The 27,334-nt window shown below is 53.0% G+C and overlaps 10 protein-coding genes across 10 annotated transcripts; 5 read left to right on the plus strand and 5 right to left on the minus strand.

The window, feature by feature from the left end:
• Nucleotides 1–52: 52 nt before the first annotated feature.
• A1O1_00182 (uncharacterized protein) lies at nt 53–1,483 on the minus strand (the record flags this gene model as incomplete). The annotated part of the gene is made up of 1 exon (XM_007721103.1): nt 53–1,483. The coding sequence occupies one exon, from the start codon at nt 1,481–1,483 to the stop codon at nt 53–55; it is 1,431 nt and encodes a 476-aa protein (XP_007719293.1).
• Nucleotides 1,484–2,045: 562 nt separating this feature from the next.
• On the plus strand, nt 2,046–3,043 carry A1O1_00183 (uncharacterized protein; the record flags this gene model as incomplete). Its single annotated transcript, XM_007721104.1, has 3 exons — nt 2,046–2,226; nt 2,279–2,448; nt 2,501–3,043. 3 exons carry the CDS (start codon nt 2,046–2,048, stop codon nt 3,041–3,043), a joined length of 894 nt encoding a protein of 297 aa, XP_007719294.1.
• A 744-nt stretch (nt 3,044–3,787) lies between these two features.
• A1O1_00184 (uncharacterized protein) lies at nt 3,788–5,473 on the minus strand (the record flags this gene model as incomplete). The annotated part of the gene is made up of 1 exon (XM_007721105.1): nt 3,788–5,473. One exon carries the CDS (start codon nt 5,471–5,473, stop codon nt 3,788–3,790), a length of 1,686 nt encoding a protein of 561 aa, XP_007719295.1.
• A 1,963-nt stretch (nt 5,474–7,436) lies between these two features.
• On the plus strand, nt 7,437–7,811 carry A1O1_00185 (uncharacterized protein; the record flags this gene model as incomplete). The annotated part of the gene is made up of 1 exon (XM_007721106.1): nt 7,437–7,811. One exon carries the CDS (start codon nt 7,437–7,439, stop codon nt 7,809–7,811), a length of 375 nt encoding a protein of 124 aa, XP_007719296.1.
• Nucleotides 7,812–10,853: 3,042 nt separating this feature from the next.
• On the minus strand, nt 10,854–14,330 carry A1O1_00186 (uncharacterized protein; the record flags this gene model as incomplete). The annotated part of the gene is made up of 1 exon (XM_007721107.1): nt 10,854–14,330. The coding sequence occupies one exon, from the start codon at nt 14,328–14,330 to the stop codon at nt 10,854–10,856; it is 3,477 nt and encodes a 1,158-aa protein (XP_007719297.1).
• Nucleotides 14,331–14,760: 430 nt separating this feature from the next.
• A1O1_00187 (uncharacterized protein) lies at nt 14,761–18,597 on the minus strand (the record flags this gene model as incomplete). Its single annotated transcript, XM_007721108.1, has 1 exon — nt 14,761–18,597. The coding sequence occupies one exon, from the start codon at nt 18,595–18,597 to the stop codon at nt 14,761–14,763; it is 3,837 nt and encodes a 1,278-aa protein (XP_007719298.1).
• Nucleotides 18,598–19,489: 892 nt separating this feature from the next.
• A1O1_00188 (syntaxin 5) lies at nt 19,490–20,639 on the plus strand (the record flags this gene model as incomplete). The annotated part of the gene is made up of 3 exons (XM_007721109.1): nt 19,490–19,739; nt 19,797–20,548; nt 20,604–20,639. The coding sequence occupies 3 exons, from the start codon at nt 19,490–19,492 to the stop codon at nt 20,637–20,639; spliced, it is 1,038 nt and encodes a 345-aa protein (XP_007719299.1).
• Nucleotides 20,640–21,556: 917 nt separating this feature from the next.
• A1O1_00189 (uncharacterized protein) lies at nt 21,557–21,970 on the minus strand. Its single transcript, XM_007721110.1, has 3 exons — nt 21,912–21,970; nt 21,759–21,849; nt 21,557–21,691 (listed from the first exon to the last, which is right to left on the minus strand). The coding sequence occupies exons 1-3, from the start codon at nt 21,952–21,954 to the stop codon at nt 21,565–21,567; spliced, it is 261 nt and encodes an 86-aa protein (XP_007719300.1). The 5' UTR covers nt 21,955–21,970; the 3' UTR covers nt 21,557–21,564.
• Nucleotides 21,971–22,565: 595 nt separating this feature from the next.
• On the plus strand, nt 22,566–25,358 carry A1O1_00190 (hsp98-like protein; the record flags this gene model as incomplete). Its single annotated transcript, XM_007721111.1, has 1 exon — nt 22,566–25,358. One exon carries the CDS (start codon nt 22,566–22,568, stop codon nt 25,356–25,358), a length of 2,793 nt encoding a protein of 930 aa, XP_007719301.1.
• A 1,033-nt stretch (nt 25,359–26,391) lies between these two features.
• On the plus strand, nt 26,392–27,285 carry A1O1_00191 (uncharacterized protein; the record flags this gene model as incomplete). Its single annotated transcript, XM_007721112.1, has 1 exon — nt 26,392–27,285. The coding sequence occupies one exon, from the start codon at nt 26,392–26,394 to the stop codon at nt 27,283–27,285; it is 894 nt and encodes a 297-aa protein (XP_007719302.1).
• Between the last annotated feature and the right edge of the window lie 49 nt (nt 27,286–27,334).

The following is a 27,334-nucleotide window of genomic DNA, read 5'->3' on the forward strand; positions in this document are numbered from 1 at the left end:
GCTACAACGGTCCAGAAATAGTATCTTTGGCGGATTAACAACCAAAGTATTGTCATTGTAGACTTCCTCTCGGCGGAATGCTCTCATCGCTAAGAGTGACGACGCCTGGCCGATCATGGTCAGTCTCGATTTTGAGCCTTTTCGTCGCATACGGGATTGCGTCCCCGGGCTTGGTGAATTGATGCTTGCTTTTGATAAGCTGCATCAGCATGAAATTGATGGCACACTTGATCCCCTGTTCCTCGCCTCGTCTGACGATATACCCGTTGATGTAGTCAATCTCCGGTTTCTTGCCGTTCCGAATGTCCTCGCGCATGCTGCTGGAGTTCCTTGCCGTCCGTTCGGTGACTGCTCGAAATAGTTGCTCCAATCGCTTGGCTGAAAATCGTACGCGGACATTGGGGATCCCTTCAAGTTCAGGCAAGCCACGAATCACCAAGGAGATTTCTGCAAGCAGCAATCTCTGTACCATGGCAAGCTCGTCGTTGTACAAAAGTGCCCCGTTGGGGACATCCAACAGAGCCGTTAGAGGGTTCAAGACACAGTTGGAGGATAACTTCTCCAACTGCAATTGTAGCAGGTCCAGATAAGGGAAAGCAGCACACGCGAGGACCGGCGATCTGGTCAATGTGCGGAGGAGATATCGAGAAGAAAGATTGGCAAAAAGCTCCTTGTCCGTAGGATAAAATGTTTTGCGTTCGTCCTCCGCCAATTCTGAAATGTTCCGGTTCAGGCGCTTGGGCGGCAAGGGGAAACGATCACGGTCTCGACAAATCCCCAATGCCACCGTTCCAAATCCAGCATGAACCACCGTGGTGGGATCTGTCATGTAGACTCCATGGGAGACAACGCCTTGAAGATAGGTTGGCCGAGTTCTTGGGTCAGTAAAGACCTCTCGATTGAGCTCGTCAACTTGCCCAAGACCATTCTGCATAAAACAAATTGTCGTTCTCGCATCGACACGGTGCCTAATAGATTGAAGCGCCGATACAGTGGCGTGGCCCTTGACTGCTACTATCAAGGACCAGATATAGAGCTCTCCCGAAGGCAATCGTTCGTCTTCCCCGACGGGATTGGATGTGGCCTTTTTCCATTCCTGGTCAGGTATGAACCGCCACCGACCTGTACCATCCGAGGTGTTGCCCTCGAAGAGATCCACGTCGTACCCTCGCTGTTCATCATTGATCTCGTTTTCCTTATTGATCAAAGATATGACCCTTCCGGTCTTCTTGAATTCCTCGTACTGCTGCCGTTTGTGTATCATCAAGGTGACAGGTGGAGGGTTCGGCAGACATCGGAGGGAATGTGCCACAAGCGTTCCAATACTTCCAAGCCCAAGAATATGGATGCGCCGTGTGAGAAGATGTTCAGTTTCTGGTCCTGATAGATCGACATCCGTCAGAGGTGAGGAATCGAATGAGTGCGCTGGTTCTGTATCCTCTGCTTCTGGCGAGCCGGTCCACCATGATCGCGATGCCGCCATTGTCCTGAACTCCGCCTGCGGTGGCCTAACCGCACGGCTTTGACGGAGCAGCAAGGCAGGTCTTGGTGACGCTGGCCATTTGCTCAAAGCCCGAAAGAGCGGGCGGACAAATAGTCGTTGCGACAGCTTGAAGAGGAGCCTATGTTGACAATATCGCAAGTCGAGGATGTCACAGCATCGGCCGAAGAATGTTAATTGGAGACGGACGAGTGTGTGTATGATGGCTCTGCTGCCGTATCAGAAATTTTCGGCAGTCTCAGTAGAAGCAAAGCGGCCAAGTTATGACCACCTAATAAATGTCTGGTTGACAGGGAAGAAAGGGCGTAGGACGAGAACACCCAGGTCTCTCTATGATGATGTCGTCGAGGTCGATAAAGTGAAACGAAAGCAGAGGAAATGAAATGCGGAGAAACAACAAAAGCGCAGTTTCGATTCTTTCTCCAATATGACCAGCACTTTTTCTTACAACAATCTAGCCATATACTTTCTGTCTAACCGGCATCTGAGGGACTTCCTCTCACACTCGCAGACACTATCTCGGAGCCTATCGTCGCTCTCGGCAATGGACACAAAGTCCTTGCTCGCGCTCGTGGAGCAGTTGGAAGACAACATCGACGATCTCGAAGACAATCTACAGCCACTGACTGAGGGCGCGTTGGCTACCACCACCAAAAAGCTACCAGTGCTGGATAGGGCGAAGCTCAACGTTCTTCTCGTATACTCTATCGAGTCGCTGCTTTTCTGTAAGAAAGGCGTTACTGCCCCTCTCCACTCTACTTACTGACGGATCTATAGCGTACCTAAAACTCCACGGAGTTCAGGCCAAAGACCATGCAGTCTTCAGAGAATTGACCAGGGTGAAGCAGTATTTTGAAAAGATTAAAGAAGTAGAAAATGGGCCTTCCGCCCAGCCTTCCCTTACTCTGAACAAAGAGGCTGCAGGCAGAATCATCAAACATGCTTTGGTACGGTCAAAATCCAACTCCCTGTGCATCCCTTTGTGCTAACGAAGTCAAGGCGGGCAACAACAAATACGACCTCGAGCGTGCCGAACGCGAAGCAAGAGAACGAGTCCTAGCGAACAAGAAGCTGAGAAGTCTGGAAGCGAGCATGAAAGAAAAGGCAAAAGCACAGGAGACCAATGATGCTCTGGAGACAAATGCCGCCCTACAGCAAGCCGCCGAGCTGGCGTCTATACAACAAGCAACACCCGCGGAGTCCTCCCCCTCCAGCAGTGAAAATGACTCTGAAGAAGAAGGTGCAGTACTTGAGTCTGATCAATCAACATCGTCCGCGAATATACCCGTCACTGTCGCGCCGCCCAAACCTATAGCAAACTCCAAATCAGGTTCGAAACCCGGGAATGCCTCTAGCCACAAGTCCCATGATAAATTTCCACCATCAGAACCGAAACAAGGCAAGAAGCGAAAGTCAAACCCCACTCAGGAGGAGCAAGAAGCCAAAAAACAGAAGAAACAAGAGAAGAAGGCCAAGAAGGCTCAAAACAAAGCCAACAAGAAGGCGAAAGCGAAGGCGAAGAATGCCTCTGCGGCTGGCTGAAGCGCACTGCTGATCACCCTCAACCCTTAGCTAGCTACATTCAACAATGGGCTGGCATCATTCTTGGGACATATGGCGGTCATCTAAGGTCTGATCTGCCGCAGAGAAAACAGCAGATCTTCGACAGCGGCATATTCATGTCCCGTATGGAGAGCCTGATCAATGTCAGCCCGGCCCCCTCTAGGGTACCCGAACCGGCTGCCTTGATGATGAGCCTGCCTTGTATGAGTCTTCAGGAGGGTGGCAACGCTGACCCGCTCGATTCCTACGGCGACTATCTCAATGCGAAGCACTGTCTATCAGGCTCCCGAATCCAATCCCGGAGCAGTCTTAACGAGGGGATGGATTATTGAGAGATTTGCTTAGCCCTTGAGCGAACGTATTTGTTCAACTGCCACCAAATGCCCAGTCGGCAGACGCTGCACCTGGAATTTGGGATGGCGTTATCGAATCTATGCTGAACGAGATGCCAGGTGCACGCTGCATATTCAGTCTAGGGAGCCATCATAACTCGCTGGTTGCAGGCGATGATGAATTGGTCGGCTTCTTTGCCAGCCCCATCACCAGCATCCTGAGGTTAATCATGCATCTTGGTGCTCTGGCTCACGTCCAGGAACGGCCTTTTGGATGTCTTTTAGATCAAGCCAACGCCCACCGCTACACCAGCTGTGGTCCCCCTCGCCATCTCAGCGGTCGTACAAACGCAGGGAAAAGGAACAAATCAGTTCCCCACGCTTGGGTCGGTCATATATCATGCTCTAGGAATTCATCCACCAGTGCCTCTATATTTTGTTCTTCTGTGCCCAGCCGTTCAGTCCCCAGATTTACTCCATCATTTCGCAGAGCAGGAGTGTCTTCCCGAATCATGTCCCCGGCATGGGTACACAGCTGCAATATCTGCCTCCATCTCTGGACGCACATTCTGTGTCTGGCCTTGGCTTGGGACGATCTCGTCTTTGAGATGTCAGGACCACGAAGTCCTTGTGCTTCGAGGATCTTCTCGTCATCACCGAACCAATGCAGTAGTTCGGTTCGAGAGTTACCGTTGCCATTGCGTCGAGTCTTCTGAGGAGCCAGAAACATCAGCCCCATGAGGCTGTTTTCCGCCACGCTCGCCATCACTTTGATCCAGGCAAGCTGCTTCCTCTTTGCGCGCTCGCTTGGTGTTTGCTTCAGGATAGCAGTTTCATTTGCCGTTGCCTCTTCGCTCGTTCCACCCGTTCCTCTTTTGCGCTTTCTATTGCCGCTGCTGTCTTCGATTCCGTTCCCTTCAGCCGTAAACTGTCTATCTGCCACGGCCGGATCAAACTTTCCCTCCAGGAACCGATTCCACTGGCCAGGAGTTAAGACATCCAGCCAACTCACAACCTCAGACCGCCAGCACAACCCCTCGGGCTTGAGCCAGTAGTCGCCCAAATATCCAGCTTTCTCGAGTGTTTTCTTCTGCGCATCCGTCAAGGATGCGAGGACGACTTCATCCAACTGTACGCCGTCGCTGACATTGCCATCCCCGCCCATGATGAACCCGTACTCGTTCCACAGCAAATCATTGCTGTGGGCGCCGTAGCCCAACAACACTTCTTCGCCTATACCGTGCTCTTGCACTGCTGTCACTTCATATCCTTTCCTATCGTAGGTTGTCCGGCAGTGCGGCTTGTCGGAGTGATTGAACAGGTCCATCCCCGGACACAGGGCCATGGCTTCATTGCTGTCCTTGGGCGCTGGCTGCCCTGGACGCAAGTAGTAGAAACAGCGACTGCCCACGATACACCACATGTGGATGAACTTCCAGTGCAACGGTTCAGTCTGCGAAAGCAGAGCTGATGCTTGGGCCGGGAACGCTTTGGCAATGGTCTTTAAGTGAGACTCCAGCTTGGACCCTAGTTCATCCAGGATTTTGGGCGGCATTCCAGAGGAGTTTTTGTCGCTGTATAGCCACGATCCAGTGAGCGACGGCGGCAGCGGAAGGAATTGAGTCTTCTCCTCCGTTTGCTGAGCGCCATTCCTCTTCGTGTCCCTCTGCTGTGAGATTGGCTGTTTCAGTGCCCCTGGCCAAAAAACTGGCATGGTGCTCGTGAAGTCCGTCAGCCTCGGCCACGTCGCCATCCAGCGCGCATAATGCTCCCGTTTGGCCTCGGACATGCCAAACGCCAGGTATGCGGCCAGCAGCGCATGGACTGGTATCGACTTGCGGGCTTCCTTGCTTGCGAAGCTCAAAGGGACGGAAGAGGTCGTGAACAGCGCGGCGGTCGGGACGTGCATGACGGGATCACCAGGTGTCAGGGGCTTGCTGGTGTATACGCCTAGTCCTTTGCCGGAAACGCGCCTGAGAGAGATGTTCGGCGAGATCGAAATCCCTTGGGCGGCGCAGTAGTCCAGGAGGCCAGCCAGGATGGCGTCCTCGGACGACGTGGACGAAAGACTGTTCATGACGCGCTTAAGGAAACCTGGATTGAAATCCCCAGGATTTCTCGGTGTGGTCCCTTGATATATAGTCAAAGTAGAGCAAGGAGAAGGTACATTGAAATTGTGGTGGGTGGTTGATCGCTTGCGGTAGCTGCCACCTCCATGTTCAATGTTCTCACACCATGTAAATGTTCACCGTGTGCACGAATGCTCAATGTTGCTCATCGTAACGACGGCCGTAGGTCCAGAAAGGTTCACTCAGTTACGAAACATCTGTGTCGGACTTGCGAATAAAACGTCTCTGAGATGAAAGCATAACGGCCTCGATACTTCACAGATCAGTTGGATTCCCTGGTTTACCACCGTTACTATATGTTTTCAATAAGGAGAAGTTGGTCGCCTCTCATCAGGCTGGCTCGACGTTGAAGTTTGGATGCGTTTGAAGTCATGTACTCTACCGTAAACTATCACGGTCGACCATTAAAGCCAAGATATGTCATTCTTTACCCGCAGCATCGTGTTCGTGACTGTTTCCCTTTCGACATCAATCCTGATGCCCATTCCAAGCGAGGGAAATCCTGTGTAAGGCCACCTCTAGGCGAGTCTCTTTCAGGTTGCGTGCACATATTTACCACTACAGGTTTGGATGTTCCAGGCTTGAGCTTGGATCCGCATTCCAGGTCCGTCGACTGTTCGAGTCGGCAACGCTCTGTTTTCGATTTCAGCGAGCCCTCTCCCTCTCCGTCTCCCTCCTCCGACTCTTGAGTCCTACTAGTAGGAGTTTCCCAGGCTAGCTTCACCGAGGCAGATTCTGGACAGTCTGAGAAGCTCGGCTCCTTCATTCGTAGAAGTGCTTGCACTACAAACGCACCATTCGAGGTCCCGGCACTATCTTCTGACCACCGATGGATTGCTTCTTGATCGGTCACGCACCTTGTGGCCCAGAATCAGTGACGAATGCTCAAGATCTTCCTTGGATTGGCGGAGCAAAACTTGACATAACAACCTCCAGCCCCCATGATTTCGAAGACTCGGTCTTTCCCGACACATTCTCTTCTTCTTGCATCTTGGTATGAGTCCGTCATCGGTCGTCAGACCATGGCGTGGGCTTGAATAGCGGGTACGTGTACTAAGAGAAGAGAATAGACCCCTTACAGTCCCAGCCTCGCGATATACAAAATTGATAGCCTCGGGAGGTCAAAGCGTCAACCTCACACGTTCGGCTTCGCAAACCGAACGGCCCTTCCGGACGGCGCACTCCGCTGAAAACATTACAGAGAATATAGCAGACGACAAGGCAAAACACAGTCTCTACACTGGCAATGATTGTCGCATGGATTCAGCAAATATCGGTCTCTATTGCGAACTATCATTCCATGGTGCCGACAAGGCCCGGTCCCCACGGCCCGCTCGGACCATCTCCGACTTATCGAGAACTAACGCTTGGTCCATTTTCGCTAACTCCTCCATTATCGTCGCTATCAGCTGTCGACTTGTACAAAGATCTCTATGAGGCCCGGCAAGCGAAGCATCGACCATGTCTGGCCCTACAAACATCAGCCGCTACCGTCATATGGTCGATCTAAAGTATGAAATACGAGTTCTCGTCATGGAGCGTCTCCTGATGACCCAGTGGCGCAATGGATGGATGATCTGGGTATGGAACGGACAAAGGCAAGACTAGCATTGGACCAGAGGGACGGTACTTCGCTACGTTCCACGAGAGTTCGATGTTAGGGGTAAATGCTGACCCACGAAGTATATAGGACCTCCTTGCCTCGACCACGAGAGAGAAATTTTTTTGGATTTGTTCTGGACCACACCCAAATATACACTTCCCCTTGATGTGACCTGTACGTTTAAGTCAGCTTACTATTGCTGAGCCTCGCTCATGCAGACCATCTTCGTCTTCTCTGCATGAACCCCCGCCGCGCTCATACAAGAATCACCAGCAGAAACCAAAAATCGAGCTTCTGATATCGACACAATGCTGAGCCTTGCTTTCAGGATCCTCGCCATTGCGGCGTGCCTTTATGGCATCGCCGAATGTGCGCACATCAGTAAAGAAGTTCTGAAAGACCACGTCGATAACCCACCCAACTCCTTCGAGCCCCTGTCAAAGGAACCGACGACTCGGAAGAATGCCCTCAAATCGAAGCAAATGCTCGATCCATCGCTGGGGACAAATCTGACTGCAAAGGAGAATCCTGCAGCAATCCTGGTAGAGCTCGCCATGACATTCGTGAAGATCATGGATGGCACCCTCAAACGTCCATTTCTCATGAGTGCATCAGCGCAAAGAATGCGGAAGTATGCTCACTGGACCGCGTCAAGGACGCAAATTCACCCGGCAATCGCTTGACCTGGACCAGCTCGCAGTCTCGCCGTCAAGGCTTCAACAATTTGAAGCGGGGTCTCCACCGTCGATGCCCACAAGGCGCAGATTTGATCATTTGTCTTCGCGCAAAAGCAGATTCCAGAAACATCTTTCACCAAATAAGAGCAATCACAAACTCTGCCAACACATCCCGCCTACACTCGTTATGCTCAATGTTCTGCTCATTCATTTTCCAGCGCCGAGCAGGCAATGCAGGTCTGGTACTACCACACTCGCTCTTCTCCATACAACGCCGAGCTTCTCCTCAATTAGCCGTCATCATACAAGCCGAGCCGGTCTCCTGGATTGGACTTAGGGGACTTCTCAGGCGATATTGCGCTGGCGCCTCCATTGCTGGTCAATGGGTCACTCTTGTGGACAATCAGATACGGCCATCCATGACCAAAGCATACATCAATCACAGGAAACCGAAAACAAAAGGCTCCGAAAACGTTGTCGACGTCTGAGCAAGTTCTGGAACTTGCAAAGCCCGCTCTGATGACGATACAGAGAGGAATGCGTTCTGCCAGTCAGAAATTCCTGGGGGCATCTTGATGCCACTAATATATCCAATCATCGTCCCCAGCTTCACGAAAGCAGAGGCGAAAGGATTGAGGGGTGACCCACAAAAGCAACGACATCTGAGTAGGGCTGGTCTTGAATCATATGTCGCGGCAATCACCACAATGGAGCGTACATCCTCATCTCTTCCGGAGGAAGACAACAACAGCTATGGACCGAGGGCAAGTCCCTTGATCTCATCATCATAGAATCAGCTACAACTTTCTACAACTCAGCAGGAGCGCTGGCCGTCATCTGAGATGATAGATACAACAACACCTACGCCATTGGAGCAGGTCTCCTGGCTTGGATGTCTCGGAAGACAAACGCAGCCACGGCTATACTGTGGTCGCGACCCAGAAGTGACAGGTCATTTTAGGTCCCCTGGAGCTGGATCTCCGAAACCCCTTCTCTGGACCACAGCTGTTGAAACCATGCTCTGGCAGCCATTGGAAACAGATACCTAACAACAACAGCTCTGTTGCGTCCTAAGTTGTGTATCGGCAGGAAGATGATGACCAAAGCCACTCCGCGGGCCGTCTCAAAAGGACACACCGGCGGAGCAGAACGTTGCACCGGAGGCTGGCCCTCGCATGCTGGACTCAGAGATCAACCAGTATTGGACTCAGGCCCTGGCGGTGAAGAGTTCAACCACAACAAGTGCTCAGATGAAGCCGGACTTCTGATGTCGCACAGAATCTTAGGATTGAAAGCCGGCCCTGGTGGTCCGCTTGAGATGAAAATACCGAAACTTCCGCCAGTGATCGTATCGTTGCACCTGAGGCTGGCCGTCACACACTCATTACGAAGTCATGTCCAGGCGGCATAAAACGACCACTCTGAGCGCGCGCCTAGAGCTGACCTCTTAGACGTCCAGAGGTAACCACACCCGACATCGCGCCCTGGTGGCCATCTCGAAATGAAAATGCCAAAGGCATCCATTCGGCTCATTGCACTTAAGACTGGTCTTGAGAGTACGCGACGCCTGCAAGGTCAGCAAATGACGAAATCCAACCCTGGCGCCGAAGGAATCAGTCACAATAAGCACACATCTGAAGGCTGTCTTCCCAATCCGAGCATTGCAGATATCTTGGACAACCACACTCGAGACGCGCCCTGGCGGCCACGTAAACTGATGGGGACAGTATCAAGCAAATCAATCTCAGAGCCGGTCTCTTGCGCCCGGAATAGCGCTGACATAACAACACCTACCCGAACCAAGGCATGGCATGGCTGCCGTGTCAGGAAACCCCGCCAATATTAACAGGTTGTGACTTGGCCTGTCTCTCACAGAGAGCAGATTGGGACTCTTGGACTCGGATGGCAGATTCAACCTACCCGTTCGGACGATCTTTACCCCTCATCAGTGTTCTGTTTCTGGTTTTCTTGTCTTACGTCCTTGGTACTTATCGCTGCATAGCTAGCTGGTCTAGACCCTCGTATATTTATCTATCTACATATAACTGCATCTCTCACTAAACCTCTTTCTTCACTGCTCTTGCCTCATGAACTATACTATCGCCTTCGAGGGACTCTCTCGTCCTATCGACCGAGCATGAAAAACTGTTATGTGCCTAGTACTTGACGCGTGCTAGACCACGTATGTGGGAGGTATAGAAGTAGTCTCCTTGTAAGATATGCTAACCAGCCTCAACGATGAGAAAGAAGTTCAAGGGGGGAGAGAGCATTTGATGTTCATATATATATATATATATTCAGTGTCCAAATCCAGGTCATATTCCATTCCCGTTCCCACTCCCATTCCCACTCCCAATTATATTAATATCTCAGCCGAAGACACTTGGTATGTAGTATGCATGCCTGATGCATATCCAGAGCCCAAAATCAAACATGCCCAAGCAAACCGCTTTTCCATAATTTCTCATGTATCCGTCATGAATCGTCACTTTTGAACCAAAAACAAAATGACTATTCGGCCGTGATTTATGACAAGATATAACCAGGACTTGAACGCACCGACAAAAAGTATTTGAGACGGCGCGGCTCTGTCCCTTCAATCCCATTGCACAATGCAAGACCATAGAACATCGCCTGACCTCGAGTTCGAGACTCCGCCGGCCATCGGTACATGAAACAACCATGGCTGAACAGTCGAGAGTCAAAACAAATCATCGGAACGCTCCGCACGCTCGACGCAGACCAAAATGTTGTAGGGGTAAAAAATGACAGATGAACAATCCAAGCGACAAAGGAACAGCCACAGATCAAACGTCCCAGCCTTGGCATAGATAGCGAAGATGACCATCAGGTAGACATAGAACCCAAACACAACTCCCCACACTCCACACTCTTACCGAACGCGAGAATGCCATCAGTCGCCTCGCGAACTAATACCGAAAACGGGACCCGGGGCAAGAGCCACATCCCCGGAGATGCATTGCGCATTCGTTTCCCCTGTCCTTGCTCCTTATTCTTGATTGGGTTGTCCGTCTCTCACTCTCACTCTCACTCCCAATCATCCCATCTTCCATCGCCGACAATGACAGGAACCCATTCCTGGCCCGGGTACGCCGTGGCGCTCATCGGGATGTCTTCTTCAGATTCGTACCCTTCGGCCTTCGATCCGGGCAGTTCGGCGATGCAGCCTCCCGAAGTGACGTCCCGCGCACTACTGCGTCGATGGTCTGCTGCGTCGGTCGTGACTTGTGGAATATCTTCGAAGACGTGGACGTTTTCTTCGGGAGAGGTTGGTTCGACCTTATCAGTGGCGGCGGCGGCGGCGGCGGCGGAATTGTCACCACTACCAGTACCTACACCACCACTGCCTTCTTCTCTGCTATGACCTGCACCGACGGTGCAATTGTTGGGCCTTGACGCGGACACGGGCACAGTCACAGTCACCTGGTCGTGCAAAAGACCACCATCACCAGCACCAGCACGACCCTTATGATTGTCATCAGACTCGGCACTCATAGGCGTATCACTGTGTCCTCCGCCAGGCTTGACACCTTGATCGGGCCCCTCGAGACGGCCTCGAAGTACTTGCTCGCGTCTGCGCTCAGTATCGTCGATGATCCCATTGTCGAGACGATCATCGTGATCCTGGTCATAATCCAACCCAGGGATATCAATAGCATACGGCCGTTCCTGGTCATCCTCGGCGCGCGGGATGCCGCCGGCGGGACTGATCTTCTTGGAACTGAAAGTCCCGAGTTGCTCAACGAGGCCTGTTGATGACCCGCCGGCAACGGAAGGCTGCAACCCTTGCGCTGGGTGACGACGACTCTGGTGCACGTCAAAATCTTCCGAGGAACTCTTACGACCGAGTCGCGGTGAGCGGGATCGCCTGTGGAGGTCGAATACGTGGGCGCGGCTTTTGTCTTGTTGTTGGGTGGATGCTCGGTGACGGGACGTTGTAGGGCTGGCCATCGTGGTGACACGGGTTGTTGTGGCGGTAGAAGTGGTATTAGACATGGAAACACCCGGGCTGGGACTGGGTCCGTATAGAGTATTGCCAGTGCTGGTAAACGATCCGTTACCTGCTGGATAGATCTGTGCGGGTGCTGTTGCTGGCAGACCGTAAAGACTGCGATGGCTGCCGCTCGTGTCGATGCGGAGATCAGCGGGACGGCGCTGTTCAACGTTACTATACGGAAATGTGTTGGAAGGGACAGGCCTTTGAGGTTGTCGTTGTTGTTGTTGTCCCGGCGGAGGTCCGGGATATTCTTCCGTCGGATAAGGATAGCTGACAGGTCGTGTGCCATGTCGATATGGAGATGCAGCTCTCGCAGATTGATGCTGCTGTTGTCGGCTGGCTCTCTGGGGAGAATCAGGCCGAGTCCGATGCCATTGTTCTGAGATTGGACGGTAACGTTGTCCCGGTCCGTCGTCATACTGATCGTATGCACCGGGAGCAGGATAAGTGTCTGGAGACATGACTGTCCGTGATGGCTGATATTCCGTCTGTCCCCTGGCAGATATCGATGGATCTGGTGTCTGTTGGGTGGGCGCCATTGATGCTCTGGGGCCGCTGCTGTTCTTGGAGAAAAGATTTCCAAATCCCGAGAACCTCTTCTTCTTTGCCTCTGAAGGCTGATCTGGCGTGGGAGTTCTCAAGAGTTCTCTTGACTGCCGTCTGGCAGACCAAGATTGCTTGTCGGCAGGTGGAAGCTGGCCGATTTGACCTGAACCACCGTACTGGCCGCTCTGTTGCGATGAAATACTGTCGTTCCTGCTATTTCGTCTAAATAGACTGTTGCGCTTCTCTTTGTGAGGGCCACCCCGGTTATCAAGATTCTCGCTTCGGTCGATTTTCTGCAATTTCGAACGTGATTTGCTGCTCGATCCGAAAAGGGCCCCGAAGACACCTTTCTTTGCACGCTCGGGTGTAGGAGGCACTGACTGTTTCGTTGGGACTGGCGGAGGACCCATCGATGGCCGTTGAGTTGGAATGATCTGCTCCTGGTGCATGGTTTCTGGCTTCGTCTCATGCGGATGCTGGACATCAACATCGATCGTTTGGCTTGTCTGCGACTGATATGACTGAGGCCTCATTGCCTCTTGTGCAGCATAAGAAGTACTGTCCGGTCGCTGAGGCTGAGTATGTGCTTTGGCATTGTGTCGCTGAAATCTCAAAGTGCTCGGTAGAGGCTCTTCACTGGTCTGGACTTGGGCCTGACTGCGAGCTGTTTTCGGCGCAAAAATCTGCTTGGGAGATCTATACTCCTGAACGTACGGGCCTGGAATGCGATAGTTTTGTGCTTCTGCCAGTTGTGTTTGCGGCGTCCTGTTCGGTTGCCGTTGTTCTCTCGGTCGACTTGGCCGCTCCAACTCAGGTTGAGGCCTTCTGGCGCTTGGTAGGGGATTCTCAGAAGAATACAACCGAGTCCTGTCTACCGTTGGTTGATCAGGTTCTGAATCCCTGAAAGCTGGATGGTTTCTGACACTTGGATCCGCGCCGAACGGTCTTGAATACGATCTAGACTGTTTTCGCCCGGCCGTGGTCGGCGACTCTACCACTTCCTCCGCACTGACCACCGACATTTCCTTGTCGAGAGACTGGCTGCTCAATGTTTGACTGATGGGGCTCAAGGGTTGCGTAGAGACTTTACTTAGGTCCTGACCCGTCGGTTGTGATTGATGTATTTCACCGACCCCTTCAAGCCCAGCAAAGGAGAACGGTCGCTGCTCAAGGTTGGCATCCTGTTCTTGTTCGTTTGGTGGGTTCTGAACGCCTTCGTTGGCACTTTGATGCTCGACCCACACAGCATCCATGTCCTCGTTTTGTGGGCTGGAATAATGTTCTTTTATGCTGGCTGGAGCAGGTTTGTCCGCCAGATGTTGAGGAGGTTGTTTCACATCCGCCGGTACTTCTGAATCTTGCCCCGCTTGAAATGTCGAATGGGATTCTCCTGGCAGCTTCGGTTCGGGGACGAGTGGGGACTCATCTGCTGGCGATATGCTGCCTCTTATAGGTGATCCGGTAGAGCCTGGCTCCGGACCGGGACTGACGCTCGAGACTTCGGAAATGATAGATTGTCGTCGATCAAGAGGCACGTTCAGACTTCTGTCACTGACTTGAGGCTTCAGCGTGGCGCTGCCAGGACGTGCTTTTACCGGATCCGGAGCCGTAAGTGTATCAAATGCGGCGTGGTTATCATCACCAGCGACGCCTTCGTGCTGGAGCAATACAGGTTCTGGCCCGGTGCTGTGCTCTGTTTCTCTTCGCTGAGGCAATTCAATGGGAGAATGTTCAGCTGTTGGCCTGGTGAGTTCGCTGACAGAGCCACTTGGGACCGCGGCATCCTGAGGATGTTCGCTGTCGAGAGCCGAGATCGCCGGGCTCGAAGGAGCCTCGGGCGGTAACACGGCAACAGCAGGACCATCGCTAGGAGTTTCGTCCTGGACCTGTCGCGGTTGATGAACGTCTCTCGCTTCTTGATTGATAGACACGGTGGACGAGGCTGTTCCTCCCAGCTGCATCGAGCCGTGTAAATCACCAGTCGGTGACCTTTGGAACTCTGGTCGTGAGAACCAATCGGACGAGACTGGGGAGATGGTGAGAGGGAGTCGGGGGGCTTCGTCTAGGAATGAGGAATCTCGCGCTTGAGGGGGAGCGAGGGAGTCCTCCGGTTCGGGGCCAGTCGATTTTCGTCGGGTGTTCAGGAATCCCTAGAACAAATGTCAACAATGAAACTTGTGGCAAGGATCTGAAATGAGTGAAAGATGGCTTGTTTTGATTCATTACTACATGACATTGAAGAAGAAAATCTTTCCGGCTGGGCCCCGTATCAAAGGCCAGATATCGGATATCGTCAGAGACCAAAGGAAAAGGCACGGCAAGACAACGCATCCGATCTCGATCGAGGGAGGAATGATGGTCATCACTAATCGTGGACAAAAAGGAAAATGATCAATGAGCTACCTTTTCACCAGAGCTTGCGTGACGCATCTTCTCCTTTCCCTTCGCAAAAAGGCCCTTGGCTGCAACTCCTGCTTTCCCACCAAATCTTCCGGCCGCTGCCATCAGCTTCTTTCCATCCTCTTGCACATGTCTAGCTGGGGCTGATTCGGTGAATATGCGTCGGGGAGACGGTTTGTGGGACAATGCCGGGTCTGCATTGTCTTGAGAGATGCGCCCATTCAAGGCGAACAGCTCCGCATGTTCGGCTGTCTTCAGGGAGAGCAACCATTCTTGCAACTGTCCATCGGGTACGGCAAGAAAATGTCTGGTCTCATTATAGGCGCGAATCCTTTCTTGGGGCGTCTGAAGACTCATGATGGCGCGAAGAGATGCCGGCTCAGGTTGCGACTGTCGCGAGGCCTGGAACGCCGGTCCATCAGTCTCCGTCAGTGTAGACGGCTCCGGTGATAGTGGTGTCCGTGCCTGACTAATGCTCTCAGGCTCGATACTCCTACCCAAGTCCTCATCTGGGCGGTAGGTATTGACTGGCGGGGAGCCCGTTTGACTGGCGATTCTGAGGGTGTCGGGCGAATTCGTGGACTGGGGGCTCATCTGTTTTGGCGTGACAGGGGGAGGAGTTTGATCGGTCTGAGTCTCCCAGGAAAACCTCTGTTGCAGGAATGGCCTGCCGGCTGTTGACGGCCCTTGCTCTCCGTCCAGCTGGGGTGCCGGATTGATGGCAGCATTAGGTGTGCTTCTGTCCGGCATGTGGACGGCTTCTTTTTGAACCTGATCACCATGTTCAGACTGCATTTTCCCGAGATCAATGCTTGTGCCTTGAAAGCCTGGAGGTTCTGTAGCTACAACGCTTCCCTCGGTCTGGAGGACCCGATGTTCGTTTGCCTCCGCCAGGTTTGACGATTTGGGTGTCAAGCTCCTCTCAATCTCCAGCTGTAATCGCTCATTGTCACTCTCCGATGGTGATTGCTCTGGCACCGTAACCTCGGGAATTTGTGGTCGAGTTACTGGAGCATCCCCTCTCGTCATCCGCAGAGGCGCAGGAAAGTAGGAATCAACGTTTGAATAAGTCTCATCCGCTTCCTGCTGATCTGCGTTAGAGGGTGTCTCAGCTGCCGACACATCGGAAGACGGAAGACTTGACGCCAGCTCGCCAGGCACAGCGACAACAGGGGTCTCAGCAACCGTTCCATACTCCTCCTGTTGATCTTGCACTGTTTCTCGATTGTTCAGGGACCCTGCTTCAGGCTTCTCGTTGCTCGACGTGCTCGAGGCATCCCACTCGTTCTCACTCGAACCTTCTGATGCTTCCCGAGGAGTGTGCACGTCCTCCACAGTATGTCGCCCACTAAGTGAATCAGCAAGAGCATTGCCTGCGGAGGCAGCAGCAGCAAAGGCTCTGTGTGTAATGCTGTCTTTCTCCATTGCAGGATTGACAGGTGCTCTTGCAACGGGGATGCTCTCGGTACTGTCCCCATGTGTTGGTGCAAACGGAGGACGAGGCTGTACTAGAGGAGATTCGGACGATTGCTGAACAGGTGTGTTTGTAGACGCCGGAGTCACTGAGGCTGCAGTTGAAGTATATGATTGCCAGCCTCCAGGAAGTGATGGACGGAAACTCTCTAATCGCGACTGTGGTTGTGGTCGATCCTCTACCGGAGGTTGGTTGGTTGTAATATTGTTAGGAGTAGATCTGCCTGACAAAGTTTCGAGTTTGCCAGCCAAGTCCCGAACCGACCCCTTCGCAGGAGTTTCGGAGCGTTGCATAGGGGCAGGCATATCCGATGTGGCCGGACCACTGTCCGGGAGATCTTTCTGAGCATTAAACTGTTCCTTTTGCGCCTCCCATTCATGTTCTACTTCTGCTTTCAAGCTTTCTTCAGAAGGCACATCATGGTCCGATGTTTGGTCATGATCATCAACGCGTTCCGTTGGCTCCGCAGGTAGAGGCTTGTCATCAAGCGTTCTCCCATACGTTGAGCCCTCATGTTTGGTCTCATGCTCCTGTTCTACCACCATGGCGCCGTGTTGAGGCTGCGGACTGGCCGCTACTTCAACACTGAGAGGTCGCTTTGCGGGGCTGTTGTCCACGCTTGGGGGAGTCACGTCTCTTCGATATCCCGTCCGAAGTGGACCAGAAGGAGCGAAGTCGTCATCTTCGAGCTCCTGCGCCTCTCCCGGCCTCACCGTGGCAGTTGACGTTGGACGGGAATCGGATTGCGAAGGCTCTTCAGGAATTGTCGGATGTGCAGACTGGAAATCAGAGACTGTCGACCCTGGTTCCTGACGACGAGGAATGATGGGACTGATGTCTGTCGTCGAAGCGCTGTTCGACCTGTCGATGCTGCTAGAGTTGGAGACTGGGGAAAGTATTGTTGGGTTTTCACTCTCATCAAAAGCCTGCTGGACAATTGATTTGTAACCGAAAGAAGGCTGGTGCTGCAAGCCTCGTACGTCTGACCCAATATTCGGCTCCGGCTTGGCGGATTCTGCGTCTGCAGCTGCACGCGATGCCAGCTGGTCAGACGTCTGGTCCGTCTCGGTCTGTGTCGTTGGGGTAGAAGCGCCAAAATCCATGCCAAAAGCCGACAATCTACCAATTGCTGGCAATGCAAAGGTTGGGCGGACGGGCGACGATCGCTGAGGTTCGGCTTCTGGGATAGTCTCGCTGAGTGAAACGTTGCGAGAAACAGAAGCGGCTGAAACAGGATCAGGACGGTCAGTGTAGATCGAAGAACCCGTCGTTGTCGCACTTCCTCCGTCGGCCGCTGTCTCCGACGATTGAATAGGAGCATCAGAAGCAATGAGAATATTGTCGAATCCGTACTCACTTTTACGCTCTGGAACAGGGTCCAGAGTTGGTTTGAGTCTCCGCGTAAAGTCAGGATCGTCGATGTACTGTGATATAGTGTTGGTGACATCTCTAGGATCGGAAGACGTGGAGCGAGCACCGACTGAGCCTTCTCTCGCATGACCCGTAATAGATTCGATGCTAGGCCGAGACGATTCTTGCGACTTGCGTACTTTCTCCATCTCTTGTGGCATACGTTTGTAGATATCAGAGGGCCGGACAAACACCGGTATTGGTTTGTCTTCGCTGATGTTGAGCGAGTCCACATCCTGAGAAGAAGCAACTGGAGGGCTCCCTTGCGTGAAGTCGGTTTGTGGTGGTAGCTGCTGACTTAGACTTGCCTTACGAGGAGGAAACTGTCTGACCGACGCGCCTGATCCACGGCTGTCAGGTCGCATGGGGCTTTCGTGCCGCTGAAATATGTCCCCGGGAGGTGGGCGATTGCTTGAACCAGATCGTCTTTGCTGAGGGAATGCACCGGGCACAGAGAACGGTGCATCAAAGGACGGCCCATATTGTCTACCTCTTGAGCCTGGTCGGAACATTCCTGGAGGCATTGGCCCTTGTGGTTGCGTGTTCACGCGCAGAGGTGGTTGGTCTCGAAAGTTGGGGGAAGAGGGCTCGAAGTCATGCTCGAGTTCAGGGAAAGGTGCTCGCTGAGTGGTAGGATAGGGCGAATTGAAGCCTCCGGTGGAAGAGGAGAAGGCTCGCCTATCGTCGCCGCGATCGAAGGAAGTCCTTCCACGCAGGCGAGAAGGGGAAGGATTGGTCACGCTTCGGTTCGAAGAGACATTGGGTTGAGGACCCCAATGTTGATGGACGCCGTTGTCTGGAGATACAGCAGCGGGCTCGTCATACTCATCATCGTCTCCCCAGTCGTCACCATCATAACTGATCTGGTTCGCTTCCCTCCATTTCTTTGTTACCGACCTGCCAACATTGGTCTTGTATGCGGCGAATGAATTGGGTGCCGCCATCTGCGGGAGCTTCGAGCTTCGTCTGGGCGGCGCTGGAGGGTTGTCGATCTGGAGTGACGTGTTTGGAAGGAAAACTAAGATATCAATCGCAGCAGCGCGGAATGGACCATTGCGCAGAGTGTTCAATCGCAACAGAGGCGGCGTGTAATGCAGGGCAGGCGGACAGCAGTCGACCACAACGCGCTTTGTGAACACTGAATACCCCGGTGCAGACCCAGCACCAGTCGATCAAACCTGGACAGAGCCTTCGTAGTAGAGTCCGCGACGACGGAATAGAACGATTGATATAAGAAGGGTATACGCAGCGCTGAGGCGAGGGGCGGAGAGGTATGAGCCCAGCCGCGTGTGCACCATGCAAATACTGCGCTGATGCGGGTAAAGCGCAGGCGTTCTCACGTTCTCATAACAAGGAAAATGGGGCCATGAATTGGAGAGATCGAGCCACGGAGGCCGGAGTACGTTAGCGTCTCTCTTGCGTCACCGGAGTTGGATTTGCTACGCCACAGGACTATCTCTACTACCAACATGTGGCACAGCACTATGTCTACTAGTAGCCAATCAGTGGCTATTTGTGGCGTCCGTTTAAAGTCGCATGCGATGGACGCCGTTGCTCTCGGCTGCGTTGCGCCTCGAGGATCTAGATTCGATCCTCCTTCAACAGTATCTCTCTCACTGTACATAGTTTCAGCACATTAGATGTCGGTTGGCACACTTGACTCAACTTACTCGTGTTAGCAGCGCCGTATCCGGATTTGTCATTCCCGCTTGTCGCTTTATCCCAACTTTGCACAAGGATGATCGCTCTGCAACCTCGACCCTGATCCAGACGCCCGCCACAACTACACCTTGAGCGACTGTGAAATCCTGCCGCGGCTCCAACTGGTAGCTCACAATGGTCTCCACTACCATACAAGACCGAACGAACGAATTCCGCACAATCCTCACCCAGGTCCAAAAGCGACAGTCCGCGACCAAAGGAGGCCCTCAGCGGCAGTCTCTCCTGACTGAAGCGCAAAAGCACGAAGCCAATGGCACTCCCAACGGCCCCTCAAGGAGTGCAAGGTCTGAGTTTGCTCGCAATGCAGCCCAGATTAGTCGTGGCATCACGGCCACGATGGGGAAGTTGGAACGGTTGGCGCAACGTATGTAACCGGCGGTCGTGGCGTTGTCGCTACTGAATACATCTAATGCGGACACAGTTGCTAAGAGAAAGGCCATCTTTGACGACCGACCTGTCGAAATATCCGAGCTCACTTACGTTATCAAACAAGATCTGGCGAACCTGAACTCTCAGATCTCGGGATTGCAACATCTCACTCAATCCCAGCATCCCACAGCGTTTCAAGCACGATCAGCAGATCAAGAAGGCCAACATAATAAGAATGTGGTGTTGATGCTACAAAACAAAGTCACCGACGTGGCTGCCAACTTCAAAGATGTGTTGGAAGTTCGGACGAAGAACATCCAGGCCTCCAGGTCCCGGACGGAGAATTTTGTATCCTCTGTGTCTGCACGTTCACAAAGCCATCTCGATGACTCGAGATCCGAATCACCGCTGTATCAGAACACCGCCAGTCGCCAAAGGTCTCCGCAAATATCCACGAATGATCTGCTGACGTTGGAGCCCTCGAATACATCCACGCTGATGAAAAGCGGAGGGCCTTCGGATCACCAATTATTACTCATGGAAGAGGCGCAACCAGCAAACATGTATATTCAAGAGCGCGGCCAGGCCATTGAAGCAATCGAGCGGACGATCAACGAGCTTGGAAGTATTTTCGGTCAGCTTGCAAGTATGGTCTCGGAGCAAGGGGAAATGCTACAACGAATAGACGCCAATACCGAGGATGTGGTAGACAACGTTCAAGGAGCACAACGGGAACTGTTAAAATATTGGAATCGGGTCCAAGGAAACCGGTGGCTCGTGGCGAAAATGTTTGGTGTGCTCATGGTAAGTTTATATAGAACCCCAATGTGCTTTGTATTGCGGTTACTGACTATCTCAGATATTCTTCCTCCTTTGGGTGCTGATATCCGGCTGAAGCACGGTTAGATGGCACCATTTGTTCCAGCAATCGAGCCTTGTCAGCTTGAAGATCAATGTCGAGGGTAGACAACCCCCTACCCATGGACCTTGCATCCGAGGTTCCAGATTATTTAATATGTGATGTTGGTGGTCTCGTCAGGAAGCTTGGTCATTGGCCGTACGTCTGCCGAATGTACAGAATTCCCAGTACCGGAGCATATGGCCACGCTCGATACAATTATGTCGCTGAACGCGTCTGGACTGGCCGCGGCTATCGGCAGTTAGGTGAGTAAGCCATATCATCTCACGCAGCTTGGGGCGCCCGTGTACGATCTTGGGAATGCGCTGTTGGAGGAGCCTAGACCTGTAAGATACTGGGGAGTAAAAAGGCTGGGGATTCTGTGCGTCAGCTGGAAACGATGGCAAGGGCTGGGTAGAAATTACTTGTGGCACTGAAAGCCGTCTAATATATTACATCGAACTATGTTCGTTCGCGCCTCGGTCGCTACATGGCGGAGTTCGAGCAAAGGGTTTTCACTCAGGACATCAGGGGTCGAGTAGTTTGGCGTCAGCTGGGCGGAGCTTGTGTGATTAACCAGACTTGGGCAACCTGCATTTGAGGCCATGGACACAATCACCACACATGTCTGTGAAAGGTAGAGCTGACGGTCAGGCAGCTGGGAACAAGGCCAACACCACATTGTTGACAGTCTCCGTCTGGACCACATGTGCTACCATAGATGGTATGCGTCTCTGTGACAAAGGAAAACGTTGTGCAGCCTCTGCTCGACGATTGATGTCGTCGACATTATTTGTGTATTGACATTACTATTCGTGGGTATCGCTCGTGTTGCACTCAGCTTTTCCAGTTCCCAATTTTGTTATGTACATCGCAGACGAAAGACTCCTCGTTGTCCGTTAGGAAAAAAGGACTGTTGGGATCATCGCTGACTCTGGAGGCGGTCGCGCCGTGGATGAACGAGGGGAGGATAATGTGATCGTGCCCATGCTGACGAGGCCATTTGGGGTGAATCTGAGCGAATGAGGCTGCCGATTCCCATAAAGACACTGCAGATGTTGTGGTTAGACGATGCTGTGAGGCTGAGTCCAACCCCAGATTCAGAAGGCAGCCTACCTGAAGGTTGCGCCAGATCCAACCATGTATTTCCCCAGAGTTCGCATCACCCCTGCCTGGCCCGCACCATATTGGAAGATCGTCACAGTTCCTGGAGAAGGAGGGATCAGTGAGAGGCCTGCGTGAAGCCGATGCTACCAGACTGGGACAAACCATAGATGAACCCCATGATTCCTCCGACAGCTAGCATTTCCATTAGCTTCCATGTCCTCTCATGGTGTTATGAATTCGACTGACTTCCACCCATGAGCATTCCCATCTTCACTGTATTGTATCACGTCAGTCTCATCAGACGATTATGGGTTTGAGCGGCCTAGAACATTACATTTGTCGACCCAGGACGGGCCATGGCGCTGCGCAGAGGCAGGCATTGGAGGCATCTTTGCAGAGATATTTTACTGGTGGTGGCCGGAAGGACGAGGAAAGGTGCAGAAGTGGGTTCAGGCTCGTATGATGTGAATCAATCGAGACGATGGTGGTGACGAAAAGTGCGCGACAGCATCTGCCCAAGCGAGGCACAGGCACATCTCGCAGGTTCGGACAGTCCAAGTTGGGCAGCATCAGTTGATGCGCTGAAGCCTCACGGCAATTCGAGGCGCGCCAAGACCGCCCTGGCGGGTTCTGGAAGGTACGATGTCATAGGCACCAGACGTTCCTTCCCGCGCAACTTCCGGGCATCCAAGCAGTACAAGAAGCACCCGATCTACCACCACCACCTCTTTCTTTCTCTCTTCCAGTCCTCAACAACAAACAAAACGAAATAATACCTAATTCTACCTTTTCACCTTTCACATAAATCATTAAGCTATGGCTGCAACCGGGCCGCAGTTTACTGATCGAAGCGCGAAAGCGCTGACGGACGCTGCAAATCTAGCAGAACAATACGCTCATTCTCAGATCCTACCTGTCCACCTTGCAGTCGCCCTGTTTGATCCCTCCCCAGACGAGTCCAAAGACCAACAGACAACGGCCAATGCCTCACAATCACATGCCTCGGCTCCCCTCTTCCGACAAGTGGTGGATAGAGCCCATGGCGACCCTCAACTCCTCGACAGATCACTCAAGAAGGCTCTGGTGCGGTTACCCAGTCAAGACCCCCCGCCAGAGCATGTCACCATGTCTCCGGCATTGGCCAAGGTGATCAGATCGGCCGCGGAATTGCAAAAGACGCAGAAAGATAGTTTCGTGGCCATCGACCATCTGATTGTCGCCCTGGTACAAGACACCAAGATCCAGGATTGTCTGCGGGAGGCCAATATCCCCAACACCAAACTCATTGAAAACGCCATCCAGCAGATCCGGGGAACGAAACGGGTCGACTCCAAGACCGCCGACACGGAGGAGGAGAATGAAAACCTGAAGAAATTCACCATTGATATGACCCAGCTCGCCCGGGAAGGCAAACTGGATCCAGTCATTGGCCGAGAAGAAGAAATCCGACGAGTGATCCGGATTCTGTCAAGACGGACGAAGAACAACCCCGTCCTGATTGGTGAGCCTGGTGTTGGTAAGACCACCATTATCGAAGGTCTAGCTCAACGAATCATCAATGCCGATGTCCCTGCCAACCTGGCCGCGTGCAGACTACTCTCACTTGATGTGGGATCTCTTGTTGCTGGCAGCAAGTACCGTGGTGAATTCGAAGAGAGGATGAAGGGCGTTCTCAAGGAGATCGAGGAATCACACGAGATGATCGTCTTGTTCGTGGACGAAATCCATCTTCTCATGGGTGCTGGCGCCAGTGGTGAGGGTGGTATGGACGCGGCAAATCTTCTCAAGCCTATGTTGGCCCGGGGTCAACTGCATTGTATCGGTGCTACGACTCTCTCAGAGTATCGGAAGTACATCGAGAAAGATGCCGCCTTCGAACGAAGATTCCAACAGGTTTTGGTCAAAGAGCCTTCGGTACAAGAGACGATTTCCATCCTCCGTGGTCTTAAAGAGCGCTACGAAGTCCATCACGGCGTGACCATTCTCGATGGTGCAATCGTGGCAGCGGCACAACTGGCTGCTCGGTACATCACCTCACGGCGTCTGCCTGATTCGGCTGTTGACTTGATCGATGAAGCGGCGGCAGATGTGCGTGTCATCCGAGAATCTCAACCTGAAGCCCTTGACAACCTCGAACGGAAGCTGCGGCAGTTGGAGATTGAAATCCACGCCCTCCAGAGAGAGACAGACCCGGCTTCAGTCGAACGTCTCGAGCAAGCGCAGCGTGAGGCGGCCAATGTCAAGGAAGAATTGGCGCCTCTGAAGGAGCACTACGAACGTGAGAAGGCTCGGTCGAGGGAAGTCCAGGATTTGAAGATTAAGCTCGACCAACTCAAGAACAAGCGTGATGAGGCCGAGCGGTCCAACGATCTCCAGACAGCTTCCGACTTGACCTACTACGCCATTCCCGATGTGACGGCCAAGATCAAGCAGCTCGAGAACATTCGTGCTCAGGAAGAGGCCGAAACTCGTGCCAGACTCGGTGAGATGGGCGCGGCCACACCCACCGATGCTGTTGGTCCCGACCAGATCCAGGCCATCGTGGCCAAGCAGACCGGTATCCCGATCCAAAGACTCAAGGCTTCGGAGAAGGAGAAGATCCTGCACATGGAACAGCATTTGCAAAAGGTGGTTGTTGGCCAGAAGGAAGCCGTTAAGGCAGTCTCGAATGCCATCAGACTGCAGCGGTCCGGGCTTAGTAACCCCAACCAACCTCCAAGCTTCCTGTTCTGCGGTCCTTCCGGTACGGGTAAGACTCTGTTGACCAAGGCGTTGGCAGAGTTCCTGTTCGACGACCCAAAGGCGATGATTCGGTTCGATATGTCAGAATACCAAGAACGACACTCGCTATCGAGGATGATCGGAGCGCCTCCGGGTTATGTTGGCCACGATGCTGGTGGTCAACTGACGGAAGCACTTCGACGACGACCATTCTCTATCCTGCTGTTCGATGAGGTGGAGAAGGCGGCAAAAGAAGTTCTGACTGTCATGCTTCAACTCATGGATGATGGCAGAATCACCGATGGCCAAGGTCGTGTGGTGGATGCACGGAACTGTATCGTCGTCATGACCAGCAATCTTGGTGCCGAATACTTGTCGCGCCAGAACGCACCGGACGGCAAGATCGATCCAACCACAAAGGAATTGGTGATGAACGCGCTCCGCAACTACTTCTTGCCTGAGTTCCTCAACAGAATCAGCTCGATCGTCATCTTCAACCGGTTAACTAGGAGAGAGATCCGGAAGATTGTCGAGTTGAGATTACACGAAATCCAGAAGCGGTTGGAGGCCAACGACAAGAAGATCACCATCCACGCCAGCGAGGAGGTCAAGGACTACTTGGGTGCTGCAGGTTATTCACCAGCCTACGGTGCTCGTCCTCTGCAAAGATTGATCGAGAAGGAAATTCTCAACCGGCTGGCCATCCTCATCCTCAGAGGTGCGATCAAGGACGGTGAGACTGCCAACGTGGTCTTGGAGGATGGCAAGGTCGCAGTCCTACCGAACCACACCGACAGCGAGATGGAAGATGAAGAAATGTGGGATGAAGATGATGCCATACAAGAGCTTGAAGATTCTCGAGAGGGCACTATGGATCTCTACGAGTAGACGACTACCAACAAGCATAGGCGATGAATGAATTGAATGCGAGTGATGATTTTGATTCCGACAGCAAGGATGGCGTTGCATGGCCTGGACGTACAATTCCCAGGTAAAGGGCAAACATGCTTTCAAATAGTTGAAAGGCCGGTCTTGTACCGGGCCAGGAATGATAGATTAATTCATGTCAAAACAACTTTGTGTGTTTCCAAATCATTTGTGCATAACTCTCCATTAGATTTAGTAGTACTTGTGGTCATTCCGTTATTCATCCACATACCTTGATACTTGAGCAACGATATGATGAATTGTCACTTGTAAGAGTAGCCTGATACTCTCCTCATCCTCCTCATCCAATGGACGTTGTTGGTTTGTGAAGATCCAGAGTCTCCCGTGCCCCATGCGATCTTCCGGCTCCGGGCCCCATCCGGAGAATAAATGAATACGAAGCAGAGTTAGGCTGAGCATCTTATCTACTCGTACCTGAAGCAAGGGCAATACATTGATCCGGGTCTTCCCTGACTTTTCCTAGGGTGCCTCTGCCTTGAACATATCAGTAAGCTTTACTCTCGAGGTCGGTGGGGAGTGGGTGTCCAGCTGGGTGGGAGATGCTCGAGTCAAACCCGTTCAAATACGAGACACAGTTTAGATGTTTCTGTATACGCGGTTGGAGGAATGTTACAGAGTTTATACGAAACGCAGTTAGTCTGAACGGAGTATAGAGGGATGCGGAGACAATGATTGGCTGATGTTCGACGACTCAAAGGAAGGTAGCCAATAAGGGTATAATGTTCTGGTCCTGAACGTGTACTTTGTAGCTCCGACAGACAAGGCGTTCAAGGGCACGGCGAATGTGATGACGCAACAAAGAGGATGAAAGTATATAAAGCATGTCTGATCGGTTGGTGCGAGTAGGTGAGAGTGTTGGAAAGATACAGGTTGCAACCACGGTCACAGTCACAGTCCAGCACTCGCCTTTTCTTTTGTCTCGAACAGCAGTCAAGAAATACCTTGTGTTATTTCGACTCCTACTCGTCCTACAATGCGGGTCTTCGTCACCGGCGCCTCAGGCTACATCGGCCAACCACTAGTCGACGACCTCATCAAGCATGGCCATCAAGTGGTCGGACTAGCCCGCAACGACGCATCCGCCGAACGCATCAGCAAAGCAGGAGCCGAACCGCACCGCGGCTCACTAACCGACCTCGACTCCCTCCAGAGCGGCGCGGCGGCCTGTGACGGGGTCATCCACTTAGCCTTCATCCACGACTTCAGCGACTACGCGGGCGCCGCGACCACCGACCAAGCGGCCATCGAAGCCATGGGCAACGCGCTGGCAGGGACAGGCAAACCGCTGGTGATTGCGTCGGGGACGGCCTTCTGTGCCGCCGGCGAGCTGGCGACCGAGGACGCCGAGCCGGACCGCAATATGCCCATGGCCATCCGACTCAAATCGGCGGACCTGGTGTATGCATTTTCGCGCGACAAGAACGTCCGCGGCACCGTCGTCCGGCTGCCTCCCACCGTGCATGGCAGCGGCGACGCCGGCTTGATCCCACGCTATATCGACGCGGCGCGTGCCGCGGGCGTCGCAGTGTACATTGACGACGGACACGCGCGGTGGCCGGCCGCCCATCGCGTAGACGCTGCCAGGCTGTTCCGCCTCGCGCTCGAGAAGGGGGCTGCGGGCGCCACGTACCATGCCGTCGCGGAGCAAGGTGTATCCTGGAAGGAAATCGCCGGTCTGGTCGGTAAGAAGTTGGGCGTGCCCGTGCAGGGCAAGACGCTGGAGGAAGCTGGTCCGGTGCTGGGGTTCCTGGCGAACGTCGTGGGCCGTGATAATCCGGCCTCGAGCGACAAGACTCAGAAGGAGCTCGGCTGGCATCCTACTGGACCGGGCTTGCTTGAGGACATGGAGGCCCATTACTTCTCTTGATGTGAGGAGGTCTGGTGTCAAGGAAGCTGAAGATGAAGCTCAAGATGAA

This window comes from Capronia coronata (assembly GCF_000585585.1).
Source record: "Capronia coronata CBS 617.96 chromosome Unknown acBCG-supercont1.1, whole genome shotgun sequence".
Classification (NCBI taxonomy): Eukaryota; Fungi; Ascomycota; class Eurotiomycetes; order Chaetothyriales; family Herpotrichiellaceae; genus Capronia; species Capronia coronata.

Bases quoted from the DNA above. Each gene is read 5' to 3' on its own strand.
- A1O1_00189 (XM_007721110.1), bottom strand. From the start codon at position 21,954: ATGGAAATGCTAGCTGTCGGAGGAATCATGGGGTTCATCTATG. The intron at 21,850-21,911 runs GTTTGTCCCAGT...CTCCTTCTCCAG, and splicing joins AATCATGGGGTTCATCTATG to GAACTGTGACGATCTTCCAA. The intron at 21,692-21,758 runs GTAGGCTGCCTT...CAACATCTGCAG, and splicing joins GGATCTGGCGCAACCTTCAG to TGTCTTTATGGGAATCGGCA.